Here is a 19,346-nt window from a genome sequence, read left to right as displayed (position 1 = left end):
ACCCTACCGGCGAGGCACCGCGGGCTAGGCTGGACTCGATGGGGACCATCCCGCTTTTCCTGGCATTCCCATCTCCAGCCTTGCAGCTCGAAGACACCAGCCGTGACATTTCACCGACATTGCCAATTGTCGCCAACACTGTTGTCACAATGGCGGCCCCCAACGATCAGTTCTACCTCCGCTACTAGTATGTAGCCAGAGCTTTACACCGTGTTATGAATAAATGCTAATTGAGATGTAGCTCCGGTCACTCTGGGCGATTCGGACACGAGTTCTTGGGTAACACCGAATCCCAACCCCACTATCCGGTTCTTCGAGCAACCTTCTGACGTTCTTTCTACCAGAGTTCGACTTCCGCGTCGTTGGCGATGGACGTAGCGCAGTCGCGCGTTATGCGAATAACTCCAACTACCGAAATGACAGTCTGATCCGCAAAGAGAGTACGGCGCCTTTCCCCTAATACTTCAACGAGCATCACTAATGGCAACATCTAGTGTGCGTCAGCGCTCTCATTGTCGACGAGATCAAGCGCATCATCAAGACGAGCGAGATTCTGAAGTGGGATACCCAAAATCAACCATCCCCGGAGATACGCTGACATACAGGGTGAAGGGAAGATGACTCAAAGTGGCCACAAAAGAACAAGGACGGACGTCAGGAGTTGGAGATTCGGCTGGGCAACGACCACATCTCCTTTGAGGTGGGTTGAAAGCGACTTTGTTGGACTTGGAGATTCGGGCTGACTGACGTGTTTCGAACAGACGGCCAAGATCGGCTCACTGGTTGACGTGACAGAGTCTGCCGACCCTGAAGGCCTGCGCGTCTTCTACTACCTGGTGCAGGACCTGAAGGCGCTGGTGTTCAGCTTGATCGCGCTGCACTTTAAGATTAAGCCCATCTAGAAGGGGGACACATCGAAGAAGCTGAAGAATGCGTCAGACTAATTTAGGCGTCAAACGACAAAATACTTGGAGATACCCCTGAGAACTGGGCCCGCATCTGTTCTCCTCCTCTCGTGCCAGAACGCTACAAGCCGGCCACGAGGACGTACCATGACGAATTAGCCCGCATGTGACCTGCGGAACGACCTTTTTTTTTTTCTAGAAAAAACTGCATGATGCTGCAAGTCGGGTGCATGGAGGAGGGGTCTTGGGCCCTTCAGCTCAGACGATGAGCTGGCGAACGGACAAACGGACAGGCGGGAAATTAGACAGCCCTGTTGGTCGTCCCTCATACGAGGTCAGACTCGGGCAGACCAGACTGCATGGCTACTGGTCATGTGATGTGAGGGGAAAATAACGAGATACGGTTTTCACTATTGATGCACGCACGCGCCCCCTATTCTGATGGTATTTTGAGGTTGAGTGATGATGATGTTAACACGACTGAGAGACGAAGACGAGTTTAATTTTCCAAGTGGCATGTGGCCCGCTGTCAAAAGGATGGCACACTTATTGTTCGGTCAGTTTTGTCTTCATGGGACGCCGCGCTTGGTTCGGGGATGCAGGTGGTGCGGTTCGCAGACGATGCCAACAGTTCGAGTCAGTCTTTTCACAACGGCGCATTTATACCAGACAAAGGCATGTTACAGAGCACCTCGAGCTGGGACCAACAGTCGTGTCTTTCCTCGGGCCAACCATACTGAATGATGGACAGAGCCCAGCAGGGTAAAGGGCCGTTGAGGCGTGACGGGAAGAAGCCGGTACCTGGGGTTAGGATCGCGCCAAAAGAGGGAGCATGGAAGGAGGGTGTAAAATTCGATGATGCGGCGTTGAACGGCGACGCCGATCCAAGATTGTCTTTTATGCGATGAATGTGTATGATGGCTACTTGTTTGCAACTAGAGACACACGCCATTAAGCATACCAAACGCGAAAGCTGACCCAAGCTCTTCACCTAAGAAGGGGTGAAGTATTACAAAGGCACGGGAGGAAGGTGAGTTCACCGATGTAAGGTGAGACTGGGAGAACCCGTACTCACAGACAGTATCAACAGTGCAATGAAGAACGCGAGTCCCAAAAGGGAATCACGGGTGGTGACAGGGAGCTGCTGGGTCGGACGTTATGACCGAATACTGAAAGTGTACTTGGTCCTTAGGGGTATGTTTAAACTCCCTACCAGGTAGTGTGGGTCTGACCAGGGTAGAGCAGTGACTCTCAATGGCCAAAATTTTGTTCGACGTGCACAAGAATCTCGAAAGTAATACTGCTGATGTAATCTCGAGAAGCATGGGCGAAGATACCTGACAAGGGGGTTAAACTTTGGCCTGATACTGTAGTAAGGTTAGGGATATATGAATAGGGTGAGTGTCAATTGGCACAGCCCTTTCTTCAACATGAGGCTGAGGCTTAGACTGTGGAGATGGGGCGGGTAAGGTGAGCTTTCTTCTAGTCTCTGGACAGTCTGGAAAATCTGGAGATTCAACTCTTGAGTCACCGAGTGTAAGGCCCGGTGAGAGTGAGGGGCATAGAGTTAAAGAGGCGAGACGACAGTCTGTAACCCAAGTTGAGAGCATGGCTTCTCTTGAAGCTAATTAGTTAATGAGCACATCGTATTTTGTAGGAGCAGTTCCTGCGAGGGGTACCTATGCGCGTCCAACGCCAACCTAAGGGGAGATACACAGAATGAGAATATGGCGTGTACACAGCAAGTGGGATGGATGACGGAGAGTGAGAGTGCTTTGACAGTGTCTGAGGGCTTGGAGTGCAGGAAAGAGGCTGCAAGAGCACAGAGTTTGACCCCAGTCTGTGCCCGTTTTCTCCAACTCTTTGGATTTCAGCGCCCTGCCGAAGCCTCCGTCCCCCGCCATCTGAGGCTCTTGGTGCTGTGCCCTTGGAAAGTACTTGCTGGAGAGCGGGCGCAGAGTAAAGTCCGCAAGCCCGATGAGTGAGCCTTGACCCCTAAAAGTTCAACTCATGGGGTGTTTATGTTTGAGAGGTATCCAAAGGGGAGACTTGAGGAGCAGCAGTGGCAGCAGTGGCAGCTTGGTGAATCCTTCAGGGCATATAGCGCAAGACTACAGGGCTGTATCGCGTTGCTGTCGCGTGCCATTGTCGTGTTCGGGACGTTATGGGAGGTATGTGTGGGTTATGGATGTGAGTGAGTACCCTGGATGAGTGAATGAGTGAGTGAGTGCCAGTGAGTACTCTGGAAGTAGGGATGTACGGCTGTTGACGAATTATAGGTATGACATAAGTTGCTAGAAAAGGATAAAAGGGACGCTGTACATCCGCCAACCGCGCCTGTGGTCGCTGTCAACGTGAGTAAAGTGGTTAAGTGCCTTCCTTTTGCGACGCTTGCAGCCCAGCAGTTCGTCTAACACGAGCCACCGAGCGAATGGCCATTTAGCTGCCAGCCAGTTACTCGCCAGCCCGCTAAGGGACCAAAGTTTTTGTTAGCGTACGCCATGAGCCAACGCGTGGGACGCCAGAAGCGACAGGAAGTCGGTTCGTAGGAGTGACGGCTATGACAGTTGGAGATAAACCACGCCTTCCACGCTAAGCTACCCACGATTACCGTAGCTCCGTGGCGTGGCAGTGACAACTTGTTAGTTAGTGCGTGCGAGGGAGAGAGAGAGAGGGACAGCCGACAAGCTTCACTCTACAGCGGCGGCGTAGCGGAGAGAAGGAAAATGAGGGCGGCGCAGGGCTTGACAGCGCAGAAAATGGCACAGGCCGGGAAGACCCTTCCAACGTGGCTAGCGGTAAACGACGCAGATTGAGGTGTCCCCGCGTCTCACACGTCCCTTCTTTTTCTTCCACTTCTCTTAGCTGATTAACTGAGGTAATTGGGGCACTCTCTCTTATGTATAGCCATGGTAGCTGGACGAGTGAGCAATGCGCATTCAGGCCGCGAACAGAAGGCGGGGACACAGGCGTCATCGGCTGCAATGCATTGACTGCAGCACCTGCCCGCCCTCATTCTCCCGCATTTCATCTCACCCCCTTTGGTCGCTCACACCCAATTCATGTGTTATCAGATTGTCTACAGATAAAATGCAATGCAATTGACTGGTGGTGTGTGATGGGTTCAGTCGAGACATTGTACTCATCTCACAACTTTCACTCTGTACAGTCTGCATACCTATGAACAATTCTCCAGTAAACTCTGCAAAAGCTACCTTGTATGAACAATCGAGCAAAGTAAAAGACCTCGGCCAGCATCATCGCTCACTTCAGTCACCTACTGGGTACTCCGTACAGGTCATCCCGTCCCATCCCTCGTCTCCTCCGCGGGTCCCCCGTCCGTCCCAGTGCCTCCCCGGTCACGACTCACCCCCAATTCTCTCTCATGCCACGCCCTCTCACTCTCACTCTCACTCTCACTCGCACTCTCAGTGAAAAAGGCTTGAAGCTACCGGAGTACATGCCCGTTGTACCCACGGTAACCTTACCACGCCTTCCACGCCTTCCCTCCTCCAATCCCGCATCCTAATAGTCACCCCCCCGTCCCATTTCCCGTGCCTTGGTCACTTCATCGTCCTCCCGTCCTGCTGGCTGCATCCAGTCACCACCTTATTCTACCTTGCCTTGAGTTCTACCCGTCGCTGTCGCTGTCTCCTGTTGCTTGTTGCTGGCTACAATTCCTGTTGGCCCGGTTCTTCAGTCCATACGGATACAGCCACTGTATTGCTGTGGACAACCCTCCCATATCTCTCTCTCGCCCACCTCTGCTATACTACGACCCAGACTCGCCTTGTCTTCGTCACATCATCAGTCATCCGTCCGTTGCTTCTACTTTGCATTTGATATTCCCCTCAAAGCCAGAAAAGCTTCGTCATCCGCGACGTGCTTTGCGACCACTCAGCTTATCCTCTGCGAACCGTAACTCCAATCATCCTCACTCACCCATTTGCCGTCGTCCTGCGACTCCGCGGCTACCTACAAAGTTGTACCTCGTCGACTTCTGGGGTGGTGTTCTCTCTCGACCAATACCATTCTCGCTGCCCCCGACCGCTTTCTTCCGCTTGGCAGGCCTGTGACTTACTCGGCCCCATAGTCACCCATTGCTACAAGTGGCCTGGCCCAACTCTACTCCTCCTCGCATCCCGTCGACCGAGTTGAGTTTATCTCGACTTTCGAGCCCGCGACCGCAAAATTTCGCGGCGAGCTACCATCCATTACCGACATCGCACCCTCTCCCGCCCGTCACCGACATCGCCAACTCTACAGCAGCGCCGTCGCTCCCCCTGCTGCCATCATTGCGGAGCCCTCGACCCCCTGCCGGCGGTAAACCCGCACCCGTTCCCCGTCGACGCGACCGACCCCATCGCCCGACTTCGACATCCACCGCCGTCCTCGACGACGACACACGACCCCGACTTCGACGCCCAACATGCCAACTCCATCCTCCAACCCTCCTCCCGATCCTCATTCGCCCCGATCACACAGCTTCTCGACATGTCCTGAAGATAGCAGCTCAAGATCCCCACAACGCAGCTGGCGGCCGCCCACCGATGCAAATCAGGCCCCTCCCCAGATGGATCCCCATCACGACGACCCCATGGACGACGACTCGTCACCCGCCCCCGTCAGCGCTCCAATGCCACAAGCCGAGGGCATGAGCACAGAGGTCATACTCGACGACGAGCCCACATCTGCCGTCTCATCCTCAAGATCCACTACCATGTCGCCGAGGCCGCAGTCGGGCGACACCGCCAACTCGTCACCGGCGGCCGATATGGAGTCTTTCAAGCATGCCGAGTCTGACGAAGAGGCGCACATGGCCGGTAACAGACAAAGGACGTCGCGGCCAGATGGCGCGAGGCGGCACAATCCCAGGCTATCGCCGACTTCGGTCCAACACGAAGACAGCAAGGGCATGGAACTTGATGTCGACGATGTGTGGGAAGAGGAGCTCATGGCGCCGTCCATGGGTTCTGACTTTTCCAACATGCGGGTACGTGCCCAAACGATGCAGCCTAGCGCGCCAGTGACTAACAAAACGCATCGGCAGATTATTCCATCCACGGCATCTTCATATCTTCGCCCAGGGAGCAAGTTCCACGGAACGCAACAATCTGAGCGGCAGGTATATGATGTGCAGGTCGAAATCAAGCACGTCGATCTTCGGGAGTCGTTTTTATGCGGCTACCTGCGAATCCAAGGTACGAAACAACTAGCTTCCCCGCTCATCGTGTAACCCGTTGCTAAACTCTGTGTCTGCAGGCCTCACCGAGGACCACCCCACATTGACGACATACTTTGAGGGCGAAATCATTGGCACCAAATACAGCTTCATCACCGGCCACGAGAGCTGGGGCGCCACGGACAAGATCGATCTCAGCCATTGGGGCAAGTTCAACGCCTTCCGCCCTCTCCAGAAGCAGGCGCGCAAGGGCCCGGTGGTGATCCGTGATGTTGCGCAAAGGGAAAACATTTTCATGCGTTGGAAGGAGCATTTCCTCGTCCCTGACCACCGCGTACGCACGATTTCCGGAGCCAGCTTTGAGGGCTTCTACTATATCTGCTTCAACCAGGTCAAGGGTGAAGTGAGTGGAATCTACTTTCACTCGAAAAGCGAAAAGTACGTGCCGACAATGCCCTCCCACAACCTTTTTTGATTTAGTTGTTTAGCTAACAATTTTTGCCAGGTTTCAGCAGCTTGAGCTCAAGCACGTGGAGGATAGGGGCTGCTTCGGCGCCATGGAATTCAGATGAGATCAGACACCAGATCAAGGAAAGAAGGGAAGAGGGAGGTGGGAAAGGGTGCAGGAGGCACGAGCGCGACGCCCGACTCTATTCGGTGTGTGCGTGCGCGAGCGCCTGCAGACTGCGGGAGTATGTCTGGCTGGACGCACGCATGTCTTATTCGTGTTGTCTTTTTTTTTTGTGCAAATGATATCAAATGACGATGCCATGGTACGCCTTGGGTATGAGGATGGACATATTCCAAGGCCAAGCGATTTAAGGGAGGGGGGGGATTACGACACGTACAGAAGAAAGAGAAACGCATGGTATTATCATTATTATTTCTTATCGGGCAAACGGTCATGGCATCATCAAAGAAGGAGGCTGGGTATTTGCTGTACATGTCTTTTTTCTCTCGGTTTCTTCTTCTTCTATCAGGCTTCTTCTTTTTCAAACTTTGTGAAGTAACCCCGTCGGAAGGGGTTCAACTCATCTGCTGTTGTTCCTGCTACGAATGTGCGTTTGTAGGCCGCCAGCCTTTCCGGGTCTACCTGGTTGTCGGGGATGCGCCGGTATGTGATGAGTCGACGGGACCCTGTTCGCGAGTCAGCATGACTGTGGTAGCCTGGGATGGGAACGATGACTATGGATGGAGGGATGGAGCTCGAGTAGGCAGGTATTTAACGATGGAAAACAACTCACATTTATTGAACGGTTGTACGCATGTGACGACAATGTCGAGGCGTGGGTGTTGCGGTGTGGGGATCTCCTGGTCCTCGTCGTTGGCGGTTGGCATCCAGAAGGAGAGGCGGCCGCCGTCAACGAGGGTCTCGGAGGCGAATTCGAGGATGTCGTCGAGCATGGCGAGGAAGCTGTATGGTTTCTTGGGGGCGATGAAGTCTCCCGACCTGGTGTTGTCAGCATTATTGATTCCTCGTCCATCATGGTAAGACGGCAAAGGGTGAATGAAAAAAGGCAAATTGAGGAAAAGGGGTCACCAACTTATACCGCTGTTTTCCTGCCTCGACAACCCACGGCGTCTTCTCCGGATCGCGACACCCCAATACCCTCAACCCTTCTCTTACACCATACGGCGGATCACACACAATACCATCAAGCCACCTCGCCCTCCTCACCGGTGAGTTGGTCAAATCTGCCGTCCAGAACTCGCCAATACGCTCCGAAAGCCCATATTGCGCAAAGTTCCCCTTCACGCTCTTCCCCCCTCCGCTCCCACGAATCGCCCGCCCGTCAATATCGCTCCCGAACCCAAGCGCTCCAAAATGCGCACACGCAACGGGGAACGACCCCGTCCCGACAAACGGGTCGTAAAATAGCTTCCCGGGCGCCGCGTGCGCGAGGTTGGCTGTCACCAGCGCGAGCTCCGAGTCCATTGACGTGGTACTGATGTACCCCCGTTTCTTTAGATCATATTTCAGGGAAAGGGAGCGTGCTCCCGTGGCGAGGAAGCGGGCCAGGTGGACGCGTTTGGGTCCCTCTGTGCCGCGGAGGTCCCAGTCTTCGAAGATTGTGAGGTGCAGCTCGGGGGTCTTGAGGTCGATTGCGCCGTGGAGGGGGAGGTATTTGTATCCGTTTATGAGGGAGACGAAGGAGGCGTGGGGGCGGGAGGATTGGTATGTGTCTAGGGAGAATTTAAAGGTTGAGGAGCCGACGGCGGACCAGTCGAAGGTTGTTGGTGACGGGGAGGCGAGTTGGGATTTGAGGATGGGGTGGATGGCGTCGTGGGTTGGGGCTGAGGCGAGGAGGAGGTGAATGGATTGGGTTAGGAGGGAGCGGGCTACGAGGCGGGGGGCGAGGTCGATTGAGGGGAGGGTGATGATGCAGAAGGGGGACTAGTTGATGTTAGCATTTGTTTGTGAGATGTTAGGTGAGGTGAGAGATGAGTGTTGGGTTGGGGATCTTGTGGTGTTGGTGGTGAGGCTCTCATCAGGGGCAGGTTATGGTGAGAGACGCCATATCTGGTGAGTTGAGAGATGAGGGTAAAGTATGAGCAAAATGACATATGATGAGCTTATGCAGATTACAACGTTGTGTGTAATTTCTCATTGTGCATGAGCCACGAATCGTGTTGAATAATTGTGAAAACAAATGAAGTTGTCATGTATGCCATATAAAACTGGTAGATTCCAAGACTCACATCTAGGCTGTACTCCACAACCTTCATGTCGATGCCCTCCAAATCGGCGAGAGCCTGCAGCTCAGGGAGCCGAAAGGACTCGTGAGCCTGGGAGAAGCGGACGAGGAACTCCATTACGAAGATGACTTTGGCGTCCTAGATGGTGATCTGATCGAGGGTGTCTTGGGGTCCTCTCTCATGAGACTCAGGTCGACTGGGTGAGTGAGGAGGGGCAGCCCGTTGGAAAATCCTGGCGCAAGCGCGGGGTGAAAAATGCCCCTCGTTTTTTTTTATTCTCTTGCGCTTCGGAGGCTTATTAGCGACTGTGTTTGGGATTAGCACTGGCACAACTCAGAGAAAGAAGAAAGAAACAAGAAGTCTTGCTACTCATAGATCTGAGAGGTCTTGGATTACCCTGTAGTCATGTCAAGAGTTCCCTTTTTTTCTGGTGCTGTTTGGAAGAAACGTTTGCGCAGTGCCTCTCATCCCGCTGACTCGAAAAGATGGTATTTTCTGGGCGCAGAGTCACTCGGATGCGCACACGCCCTCTTGAACCAATCATCAGCGATCAGAGATAATTGAGTGGATCTCGAGTGTGCTCTATCGACGCCTACCGTGGACACAAGAAGACCAATATGCAATTCTCGATTCCGCGGTCAAGCTCTCGTCTCACTCACTCAATATCACGACCGACTTACACGCCCTGATCATTGGTGCCAACTTCAACGCAAATCGACCAAGCTCAACCAACTTGGTAACAGTGCTTCTCCAGGGAAAATGCTCTCATTCCCGACGCCTAGCGTCTACCAATCGCCAAAATGTTTCGTCACATACGGCACCATGCCTCACATTGAGCCCAAGCAGCTGCCGACAAAGGGGAAGCCGTGGGCGCCTATCCTGGGACAAGGATTCAACTACAAGGTTTGTCTTTCTGAACCATTGAAACCGGAACCTTGGCAAACCTCCTCTATGACTAGACCTTTAACTAACATTTCAAAAGGTCGACCTTGTCCTACCGCAAGAGTGCTTCGAGCTAGTCCGCCAGAAGCTCGTCGAAGAGCTCCCAGCACCGACGTTCCACCGCGTCATCATGACCCTCGGCCAGGTTCTGGACGGCGGGTTCTTTAATGAGTACATTAAGAGAGGTAAAAACAACTTCATCGCAGAGTGTGATGTCGCGTGGGTACTGATTCTATGTAGGCAACATCCTCATGCTCTCAGAGGGCAGGACAAACGTTGAAAACGTATTCTCGCTTCGCGAGGGCCTGTTGACCATGTACCTCGACAAGGAAACGTACGAGCGTGCCGGTCTTGTTGGAAAACCTCACGGTGTCAAGGGGAAGAGGGGCTTGAAGCCGCGATGGGGTGAGCAAGATGAACATTTCACATTGCAGCACGGCACTCTTCGAAACTAACGACCTTCAAGTTGTGAGCTACCAGTTGCGAGACCCGTCCATGTTCCCTGGCAAAAAGGGCTTCGACAGGTTGGTGTACGCTTGCAAGAATGTCCTCAACACGCCCATGACGTGGCTATTCTGCAACGCGGCGACCACTAGTAAGTTATTCACCCAAGCTTATCCTGTCTCTGGTGCCTACTCTGACATAAATCTCCTCAGCACCATCACCAGATCCGCTGGACCAATATTTTCCAACAAGATACACGTGCGAGCCATCCGTCGCACCCGACTTCCAGGTCCAGACACCACCGCTGTCACTACCCTTGGATATCATCCAAAACGGCGACAGACCGGGCCTCGAAGACTTTGCGACAGAGACGTACGAGTGGCTATCTCTCATCCGTCTGCAGAGCCCCCGCGTCAAGGCAGGGGACACCATCGACCCGTACCTCTCACGCTACCAGGTCCCCGGGGACCCGGACACGCCGTCACACGCAAACGTGTGTAAGATCTCGTGGCAAGGCTTCTTCGCCTCGCACTGGGTGCGCGGCGTCCTCATCAACGCCCTCGTCGCCTTGCCGTCACGCACCTGGTTCTCGCTAAGCGCGACGTCCTTTTCAAAGGGCATGACGGGCGACAGCACCGAAGTCGCATTCTTCCGGCCGCCCGAATCGCTTGGCCATTACCTATTTTGGGAAGTCAAAGGTGATGAATAGCCAGTTATTAAACATAAACAGAATGCTTTTCTTCTCTCTTCAACTTCTTTTTAACCTTGCTTCTGACGCACACTGCGCTCATCACCCAGGTCCTGACCGAGGACGGCATCCTCGACGAGGCGGCGTAGCTCGGCTTGGCCCGTGGCTGTGTGGAAGTCCTCCCTCTCGGCCAGCTGCTCTATCCGGCGCTTGAACTCAGGGTCGACTTCGGCGGGGACTTCCTCAGCTTGGTCCATGGTGCCGAGCGTCACGGCGAGACCTTCAGGGACGGGCGGCATGTCGATGGGCGGGGCAGCGGTATCGGTGGTGGCGGCGGTGGTGGTAGAAGTAGGAGCGGCAGCTTTAGCAGCAGCGGCGGCAGAGGCGCTTCTCTGTGTCTCGATGCCCTGCAGGTACTCGGCGATCTCGGGGTAGTCTCCCTCGCCCTCAATCTTTTGGCTGGCGGTGATGCCGTCGGCGCCCTTGGCGTTGATGTCGGCACCAAGCTCTTCAACCAGGCACTTGGCAGCAGCAACGGTCTCGACGACAAAGAGCGCAGTCTCCTCGTCTTCGTCCTTGATGTCGACGTTGACGTTGAATTCGCGGATCAGGGCGCGGAGGAGCTCGAGGTGGTTGTAGCTCGCGGCGGCGTGGACGAGGGAGTAGCCGTGCTCATCCTGGCCGGAGGCGATGGCGGGGTTCTCGCGGAGGAGGGTAAGCAGGGCGTCCGGGTTGTCGGCGGCCAAGAGGTAGGGATTGGGAGCCATGGTTGGTTTGGCCAAAGGTATTAGCTTGGAAATAAAACTAGCAGGAAAACTCTTGGGTCGGGAAATTTGAGGCCAAATTGGTTTTCGTCCAACAATGTTATGTTGCTGTCTTTGCTTGTTGGAATTTTTCTGCCGGATGAGGGGAGCTCCCGGCGTGACGCATACAATGGAAAGTTCATTGACCCCTCCAAAGATGATCCTTACCGCCTACCTAGACTGGATGAGGTAAGCTGCAGTGGTCGGGTGTTGGTGGGGGTTGGAGGCCCTGGGACTTTGGCCCTTTGGGAGCTGTGCTGTGCCCCTCCAAGCCCCAGTGCCCCCCCCGAAGAATCCCACGACGTTGGTGGCAGTGGCGCTTATCCATCGCGCCTGCCCAATGGACCACCGCACCCCAATGTGGAAAGCGCAAGGCACACCAGGTAACCTAAGGAAGGCACAAACCACCACGCCATTTCCCGTCGATTGGCCTCCTTCCCCCGGCGTGACTACCGACGTCTTCTGAGAGTTCAACTTGCAGTGCTTTGAGACTCTGTTTCTCTACTTCTCTGCTTCTCTTAGGTTGTCTCCCTCTCGATTTCTTTCAAGGTGTGACTTAGCCACACGCCAATATTTTGAGCTGAGGCCGCTTGATCGAGACCCCCTCAGGTTGGAACTTTCTCTCGTCCGTTGCCCAAACGAGGCAGTTAACAGTGACTCACCTCCTGTACTGCGTTTGCTGCGGTCTGTACCTACTCGACCTAAGGTACCTCAGTGTTTACTTTTTTGCCAATCTCAAGGTTGTTAGTCAAGGATTAGGCTTACATCCTATTTTCAAGTACTACAAAACAAACGAATATCTCACCCTCCCAGGCCGAACGGTCAAGTGAGATCATCTTCACACAACTTGTCTCTTCTCCTTTTTCAACAGAGAAAGGGACAGCACAAGCGTCGTTCTTTGTCGTCCTTTCCATGTTCATTGCCCGAAGGGCACTTTTCTTCGCTTCTAGACAATCCCCCCTCACTTTCAACAAACCCTTTACCACAACAATGGCGACAGCAAACGCGATGAATGCCGAGGCAGTCATGCCCAAGGTCCCCTATGTTGCCCAGGACGCCGGAAAGGTCTCAGAGATGGTTCACGCCCTAAACGACGCAAAGGCCTACAACAAGTTTGCAAAGTCAAAGGGCGGTGGCTTCTCCTGCAAGAAGACGTCTTTCGACGTCAAGAACTCCCAGGATGGTGTCACTGTCGACTCCTGGAAAATGCAGGAATGGGACTACAAGAAGAGAGGCCTGCCCACCTACGCCAGAGGTCTCTTCACAGCAAGAAACCGCCGAAACGAGCATGAGATTGTGACGCGAGGCTACGACAAGTTCTTCAACGTCGGCGAGGTCAATGAGACAAAGTGGGAAAACATCATCCCGAGAACAAAGGGCCCCTACGAGCTCACCCTCAAGGAGAACGGCTGCATCATCTTCATTTCCGGCTTGGAGGATGGTACGCTGCTGGTATGCAGCAAGCACTCTACAGGTGATAGGGCCGACGCCGAGCTTAGCCATGCTACTGCCGGAGAGCGCATGATTGAGAAGCAGCTCGCTGCCCTGGGAAAGACAAAAGAGGACTTGGCCAGGGAGCTCCGGGACCGGAATTCCACTGCTGTGGCCGAACTCTGCGACGACTCCTTTGAGGAGCACATCCTCGAGTACGGTCCGGACAAAGCCGGCCTCTACATCCACGGCATCAACTTGAATCTCCCCGAGTTTGCCACCTACCCCAGCGCCCTCGTTCAGAGTTTCGGCAACGACTGGGGCTTCAAGAATGTCGGCTTGATCGTCATGGACGATGTCAACGAGGTCAAGAAGTTTCTCGAGGAGGTGGCAGAGACGGGCGCCTACGGCGACCGCGACGTTGAGGGATTCGTAATCCGCTGCAAGGAGAGTTACAACCCGGAGTCTGTTCCCTACCGCGACTGGTTCTTCAAGTACAAGTTTGAGGAGCCCTATCTGATGTACCGCCAATGGCGCGAGTGCACAAAAGCAATGATCTCCGGAAAGCCGCCCCGCTACAAGAAGCACATCAAGATCACCGAGGAGTACCTCCTTTACGCCCGCCGGCGCCTTCAGGCCGACCCCAAGCTCGCCCAGCTCTACCAGCAAAACCACGGTATCATCGCTCTCCGCAACGACTTCCTCGCCTACAAGAACATGAAGGGCTCCGACGCCGCTAATCTCGAGCTTGAGGATGGGCCCAACAACGTCAACGCAGATGTCACCGGAGACGTGATCCTGTGCCCCATTGCCACCATCGGCTGCGGCAAGACTACTATCGCCGTCGCCCTACAGCAGCTATTCAACTGGGGCCACGTGCAGAACGACAATATCTCAGGCAAGGGCCGGCCGCCTCGCTTCACAAAGGCCATTCTCGACCTCCTCAAAGATCATCCCGTCGTTATCGGCGACCGCAACAATGCCCAGAAGCATGAGCGCAAGCAGATCATCACCGATGTAAAGGTCCAGCACCAGACGGCCCGCCTTGTGGCTCTCTACTTCGCCCACGACAACTCCAACGTCGACGAGGTCCGGCGTATCACCCAGGAGCGTGTTATTGCCCGCGGCGATAACCACCAGACCATCCACGCCGCCACCGACGCGTCAAAATTCCTCGGCGTCATGGAAGGCTTCATCAGCCGCTTCGAGCCGCTGACCGCCTTCTCTCCACCCGACGATGGCTTCGACAACGTCATCAACCTCGACCCCACCGCCGGCAGCCGCGAGAACCTCGAGAAGGTCATCACCGAGCTACACCGCATGTACCCTAACCTCGTCTCCGAGGTCCCCTCCGCCGAGCAGCTCGACAAAGCCATCCAGTCCGCCTTTATTGAGTACAAGCCCGAGTTCAAGCACAACATTCCGGACCGCGGTCCCCGCAAGGACAAGCAGGGCCAGCAGCAGCAGGCGGGTCCCAAGCCGAAGAAGAAGAAGCCTCTTGAGTACATGTCCGTCGAGGTGCAGTCCCAGGAAGTCCGCGGCGTCCTCGACGGCGCCTTCAACAAGGTTGACGCCTCCACCTCCCGCTTCTACAAGCAGCTTCACCAGACCCGCCGCGTCCAGCCCAAATTTCACGTCACGCTCATGCACCGCGCCAGTTCAAAGGACAACGCGGAGCTGTGGTCAAAGTACCTCGCCCTATTCGCCGAGGCGGAAAAGGAAAATGGTACCCAGGACCAGGCCAACATCCGCCCCTTGGGCGAGTGCTCCGTCGAGCTCGAGCGGGTAAGCAGAACCCTTTGTGATTTTCCATCTACAGACTGACTGACTCTCGTATAGGTGGTCTTTGACGACCGCGTCATGGCCATGGTTGTCCGGCTAGTCGACCCGACAGGCCAGTGGAAGTGCACAAACAACGTCGCCCACATCACCGTCGGCACCCGCGACGACGCCGTCAAGCCAAAGGAGAGCAACGACCTCCTCGCCCGCTGGCTGGACAAGGGCACCGGCGGCGAGACGGGGATCCAGGAAGTCGTCTTTGATAACAAGCCCAACCTGGAGGGAGTCGTCCGGGGCGTTCTCTCAAGGTAATGCGGGTATGACAACATTTGGAGGTGAGAGTTGGTGACTTTGTGAGAGTTCGCATTGCGAAGAGGCGTACCCAAAAAAAGAAAGGGCAAATGGAGAGGATTCGTGAGAAGTGCTTTTAAATACCAAAAGTTTCAGTCTTGACCGTTAGTTGAGGTCTACATCGTGGATAGTCCTTATTTAGACCAAGTCCCCTTTGAGGTTTACTTTTACGGGCTATCTCAGTTCCAAGTGGTGTGTTATGCGATTGTACGTCAAACCATATGGGTTGATCGCCAGTGTCTAATCGCGAGGCGGGAAACGACTCAGACATTATTACTTATCGATTCGTTCTAGCCAACGTGGAGCATGCTTGTTTCATGAAGCCGCAATGCATTAAGCCCTATCTATCAAATGTGAGGGGGGCGGTTTAAAAGCATCAGCGTGACACGTTCACATCATGGTCACGTTCAATCCTGTCATTGATAGTACTTTGAATGCTTAATTTCATGGCTCATTACTAAATGAATAGTGTACAGTCCTGGCCCAAGGGAAAGACTCGATAAACGTGCGGCGTCCATCACCCTTGTTACCCTGGGCTTGAAGGTATCCCCTCCGAACCATGGTAATTCCCAAAGCAAAAGTCGTTAACAAAACAAGCCGAAAACCCAAATTTTGTCATCCGTCATCAGCGTGACTCAGGTGAGTCACTAGTTCCATCGTCATGAGAGATGGGTATCAATTAGAAAGTGGGAAGAGCATTTACAGCTCCTGCTTGACCTTTTCCTTGGACTCGACGGCCTTCTTCTGAGCGGCATCAGCACCAAGACCGATCTGGTTGGAAACCCAGTTCCAGGTGTCCTTGACGTTCTCTGCGACCTTAGCGAAGAGAGTATCGGAAGGAGTCGAGGTACCGTACTTGAAGTACGTGTACTGCTTGCGGGCGTAGGCGCGGAGCTCGTTGACAGTGGACCCCTGGGGAACGTTGACACCGTAGCTGTCAAGGTAGCTCTTGAGCTCGCTCTCGCTCCATGTGTCAAAGAAATTGGACTTGACCGCGTCGGTGGCCTGGGACAGGTAGCTGGTGACGGAGGCATAGGAAGTACCACCGGCAGAAGAGGCGGAGCTGTAAGCAGACTGAGCAGCGTTGACAAGCTCATCGCGAGTAGCGTCCTTCTTGTCGGCAACATTCTTGACGGCAGCGTCACTGCTGGAAGCAAGGTACTTGCGGAGGTTCTCGGTGGAGAGATCATCGTAGGTCCAGGCGCTCCAGCCAGTGGCGGCCTTGTGCTGGTTCTTGCGAACAAGGGCACGGAGCTCATCAGTCTTAGATCCCTGGGGAACGGGAACGCCACGGGAGTCGAGGTAACCCTTAAGACGGCTCTCAGACCAGGTACCAACAGCCTCATTGAAGGCCTCGGTAGCAGCGTTAGAGGCAGCATCGGTGGCCTTGGCAGCAGCCTGGTTAACGTTGGAGGTGGCAGCACCAAAAGCACTGTTAGCCTTGCCAGCAATGTTGGAGTTGAGGAAGTCAGCACGGTGCTTGCGAACGAGAGCTCTCAGCTCGTTGGTCTTGGTGCCTTGGGGAACAGGGATGCCGTTCTTGTCAGCAAATTCCTTGAGCTGAGACTCGCTCCAGGCGTCAATGACCATGTCGGTGAGAGTGGCATAGGCCTGCTGAGCAGAAGCGGAAGCGCTCGCGGCCTGCTCCTGAGCCTTGAGGGAAGCAAGACGGGAGTTGCGGCGAACAGAGGCAATCAGCTTATCGCGCTGTGTAGGAGTTAGCACATGGGCAGTGCGCGGGCATTTTGGTTGTACTCACGTTGGTGACCTGGGGAGCGGGGAATCCATGGGTATCAAGCCATTCCTTGAAGTCAGACTCTGCACATGAGATTAGCGTGGGAAAAGCAGTGGGCAGAGGATCAATACATACCGGACCAGGTCTCATACAGCCAGTTACCAGGGTAGGAGGCGGTCTCGCCAGCCTTCTGGGCAATGGTCTCGTAGTTGGCGCGGGCCTTCTGGAGGATGCTGTCACGGTTGCGGGGCTGGGGGACTAGAATGATGTCAGTCTCGGAAACTTGTGGCACCAAAATTTGCTGTGAACATACCGGGAATGCCGTGCTTGTCAGCAAAGGCCTTGAGCTGGCTGTCGGTCCAGCTGTCCAAGATCCAGTCCTTGACACTGAGGTAGGCGTTCTGAGCCTGGTCGCTCGTCTCGTACCAAGAGCTCTGAACCTGAGCGACGAGAGACTCCTTGTTGGCCTTGGCGGCGCCCTCGGTCTCGAGACCCTTGGCCTTCAGGTAGCTCTGAAGACGGTCGGTATCCCACGAGTTGTAGGGGGAGACAACGTAGTCGTTCCAGTTGTTCTCGATCAACTTCTCGAGATCCTTGCGGTCGGCGGGAGTAGGGTAGGGGATGTCATGGTCAGACAGCCAGCGCTCAAGCTCGGTCTCGTGCCACTTGTTGTAGGCTGCGAGTGATATTTGTCAGTTTCATATCAAACAAATCAAGACAATGATGAATTCTGAATATGACGTACCAGCCTTGGAGAACCAAGAGCTCGCGATGGCGCCCTGGGCAGCCAGAGCCGTCAGGACGGCGGGGAGGAAACGCATGATGTTGATTTGCAATCAGTCTTCCAATGAAGAGCCAGAGATGGGGGTATCACGAAAAAAAAGAGGCCCGGAAAGAACTGAGATGAGGAAATCACAGAGATGTTGATGTAGAGAGGAAGAAACAGAAAGGTCAAGCTCGGGGGAGAGGTTGCCAAGGGTGTAGGTGGTTTTTGTTGTGTCGACGGGAGGCGGGATGGCAAGCTACGTGCTTGTGTACAGGGGGGAGACGTAGGTAGACGCAATGTGGACGGGAAACCTAGATGAATGTGGAGGTGCAGGTGCAGGCAATAGGCGGGCAGGTTGACGACAGGGAGGAAATGGGAGGCGTACAGACTACCTACGGAGCACAAGTGAGGAAGGGGCCTTGGGGTCAACCAAAGGAAGGCAAGCGTCAAGCTTGAAGCGTCAATTCTCACCCAATGGACCACGGATGATCTAATTCACGGTAGGAATCCATCACGTCACTGCGGTGAGGTACGATTTGGGGGAAATTGTGGCTGCATTTGTGTTGGGCGCCTTGGGTGCCTTCCCCGTGGATGCATCTCATCTCTCTCGTCCCGTTGCTGCGATGGCCATGGCATTCGAGGCCTTGTGGATGGAGGAAGGAGCGGGCGGTTGTACAATACCTACCTACCTACGTATCCGTACATTCGCGATACGTACTTTCTACACCTTGCCTTCGGTGCCTTCCTGGGTAAGGTGCATTGCCATACATATAAGTCGCACCTGCCTGGTTCAAGAAGCACTTGCCGCGGCCAAAGGAGTGACGAGCGAGGAGCTCCTTCTCTTTCGCAAACTTATTGCATGGTGCACCTGCCCAAGTCTTCCCTTGCCTTGCTATTCAAATTGTTTGGAGACAACCGGCCGGACGTTGAGACAATCAAACAAAACAAAGAAAGAAGAGACATATCGTATCCATACATGGCACGTCCAAGCTCCCCACGTAACTGAGCAACACCTACTTACCTTGGGGGCCAACACAGTGAGGTCGACAGGGCAGTCACGTCAATTCAATGCAATAGCACCGGCCAGGACAGGCCACATGCCACGATGATGTGCTTCAGAGACGATGACGGAAAAGGGCAACAAAAAAAAGCTCTCCCCTCCTCAGCCATTCAGAGAGCTCCGTGAAGCTCATCTCTGTTCAGCATGACGTAGCTACCCCCCTGTCTAGTGGATTTCTTACGCGGTGCGGTGCGGGTTCACTGCGGTGTCCGGGCTGTTTGGCGGTGCTTGGCTGGGCGGTACGTACCTGGTGCAACGTGCATAGCGCTGAACATTAAGGTTGCAGGTCAGTTTGGAGCAAGGACGGTGAAACCATTACTTTGATGGGAAATATGGGGGACATGTTTATGCCATTCATGCCATCAGCCTGAGATATTTGAATTGTCGTTTGGGATTAAAGACTCAGGATAACTTCATTTTCATGTTCCTGTTTGTGAACCAATGCTCAACACTTTTCGTGTAGACGGAGCTTGGGGAAAGGAAAGGTGAGGTGCCTTCCTGCGTCATCCTTAGCTCCAGCGGGAAGCTGCGAGCTCTGTCTTACTCCCTGCCTGCCCAATGGC

At 54.4% G+C, this 19,346-nt stretch overlaps 9 protein-coding genes across 9 annotated transcripts; 5 read left to right on the top strand and 4 right to left on the bottom strand.

Moving 5' to 3' along the window:
- Positions 1-38: 38 nt before the first annotated feature.
- CLUP02_05076 (mago nashi) lies at positions 39-902 on the top strand (the record flags this gene model as incomplete). Its single annotated transcript, XM_049284085.1, has 6 exons — positions 39-187; positions 242-279; positions 345-440; positions 495-558; positions 613-700; positions 762-902. 6 exons carry the CDS (start codon positions 39-41, stop codon positions 900-902), a joined length of 576 nt encoding a protein of 191 aa, XP_049141228.1.
- Positions 903-1,163: 261 nt separating this feature from the next.
- On the bottom strand, positions 1,164-2,515 carry CLUP02_05075 (uncharacterized protein; the record flags this gene model as incomplete). Its single annotated transcript, XM_049284084.1, has 8 exons — positions 1,164-1,268; positions 1,328-1,431; positions 1,590-1,896; positions 1,981-2,049; positions 2,119-2,132; positions 2,187-2,272; positions 2,321-2,426; positions 2,488-2,515. 8 exons carry the CDS (start codon positions 2,513-2,515, stop codon positions 1,164-1,166), a joined length of 819 nt encoding a protein of 272 aa, XP_049141227.1.
- A 1,775-nt stretch (positions 2,516-4,290) lies between these two features.
- On the top strand, positions 4,291-5,232 carry CLUP02_05074 (uncharacterized protein; the record flags this gene model as incomplete). The annotated part of the gene is made up of 2 exons (XM_049284083.1): positions 4,291-4,383; positions 4,999-5,232. The coding sequence occupies 2 exons, from the start codon at positions 4,291-4,293 to the stop codon at positions 5,230-5,232; spliced, it is 327 nt and encodes a 108-aa protein (XP_049141226.1).
- A 102-nt stretch (positions 5,233-5,334) lies between these two features.
- Positions 5,335-6,659, top strand: CLUP02_05073 (vacuolar import and degradation protein; the record flags this gene model as incomplete). Its single annotated transcript, XM_049284082.1, has 4 exons — positions 5,335-5,898; positions 5,956-6,106; positions 6,168-6,490; positions 6,603-6,659. 4 exons carry the CDS (start codon positions 5,335-5,337, stop codon positions 6,657-6,659), a joined length of 1,095 nt encoding a protein of 364 aa, XP_049141225.1.
- A 404-nt stretch (positions 6,660-7,063) lies between these two features.
- Positions 7,064-8,901, bottom strand: CLUP02_05072 (uncharacterized protein; the record flags this gene model as incomplete). The annotated part of the gene is made up of 4 exons (XM_049284081.1): positions 7,064-7,224; positions 7,332-7,537; positions 7,632-8,482; positions 8,788-8,901. 4 exons carry the CDS (start codon positions 8,899-8,901, stop codon positions 7,064-7,066), a joined length of 1,332 nt encoding a protein of 443 aa, XP_049141224.1.
- Positions 8,902-9,543: 642 nt separating this feature from the next.
- Positions 9,544-10,879, top strand: CLUP02_05071 (ribonuclease P 40kDa subunit; the record flags this gene model as incomplete). Its single annotated transcript, XM_049284080.1, has 5 exons — positions 9,544-9,687; positions 9,767-9,911; positions 9,967-10,131; positions 10,193-10,321; positions 10,383-10,879. 5 exons carry the CDS (start codon positions 9,544-9,546, stop codon positions 10,877-10,879), a joined length of 1,080 nt encoding a protein of 359 aa, XP_049141223.1.
- A 50-nt stretch (positions 10,880-10,929) lies between these two features.
- Positions 10,930-11,625, bottom strand: CLUP02_05070 (ankyrin repeat protein; the record flags this gene model as incomplete). The annotated part of the gene is made up of 1 exon (XM_049284079.1): positions 10,930-11,625. One exon carries the CDS (start codon positions 11,623-11,625, stop codon positions 10,930-10,932), a length of 696 nt encoding a protein of 231 aa, XP_049141222.1.
- Positions 11,626-11,719: 94 nt separating this feature from the next.
- CLUP02_05069 (fungal tRNA ligase adenylyltransferase) lies at positions 11,720-15,183 on the top strand (the record flags this gene model as incomplete). The annotated part of the gene is made up of 6 exons (XM_049284078.1): positions 11,720-11,850; positions 11,934-12,044; positions 12,143-12,210; positions 12,271-12,404; positions 12,475-14,877; positions 14,932-15,183. The coding sequence occupies 6 exons, from the start codon at positions 11,720-11,722 to the stop codon at positions 15,181-15,183; spliced, it is 3,099 nt and encodes a 1,032-aa protein (XP_049141221.1).
- Positions 15,184-15,921: 738 nt separating this feature from the next.
- Positions 15,922-17,778, bottom strand: CLUP02_05068 (uncharacterized protein; the record flags this gene model as incomplete). The annotated part of the gene is made up of 5 exons (XM_049284077.1): positions 15,922-16,929; positions 16,982-17,040; positions 17,093-17,215; positions 17,271-17,633; positions 17,703-17,778. 5 exons carry the CDS (start codon positions 17,776-17,778, stop codon positions 15,922-15,924), a joined length of 1,629 nt encoding a protein of 542 aa, XP_049141220.1.
- Positions 17,779-19,346: the final 1,568 nt, after the last annotated feature.

Source organism: Colletotrichum lupini, chromosome 3, assembly GCF_023278565.1.
Source record: "Colletotrichum lupini chromosome 3, complete sequence".
In the NCBI taxonomy this organism is placed as follows: Eukaryota; Fungi; Ascomycota; class Sordariomycetes; order Glomerellales; family Glomerellaceae; genus Colletotrichum; species Colletotrichum lupini.
The sequence above is the reverse complement of the archived record's forward strand: the minus strand, read 5'-3'. Positions and strand labels throughout refer to the sequence as shown.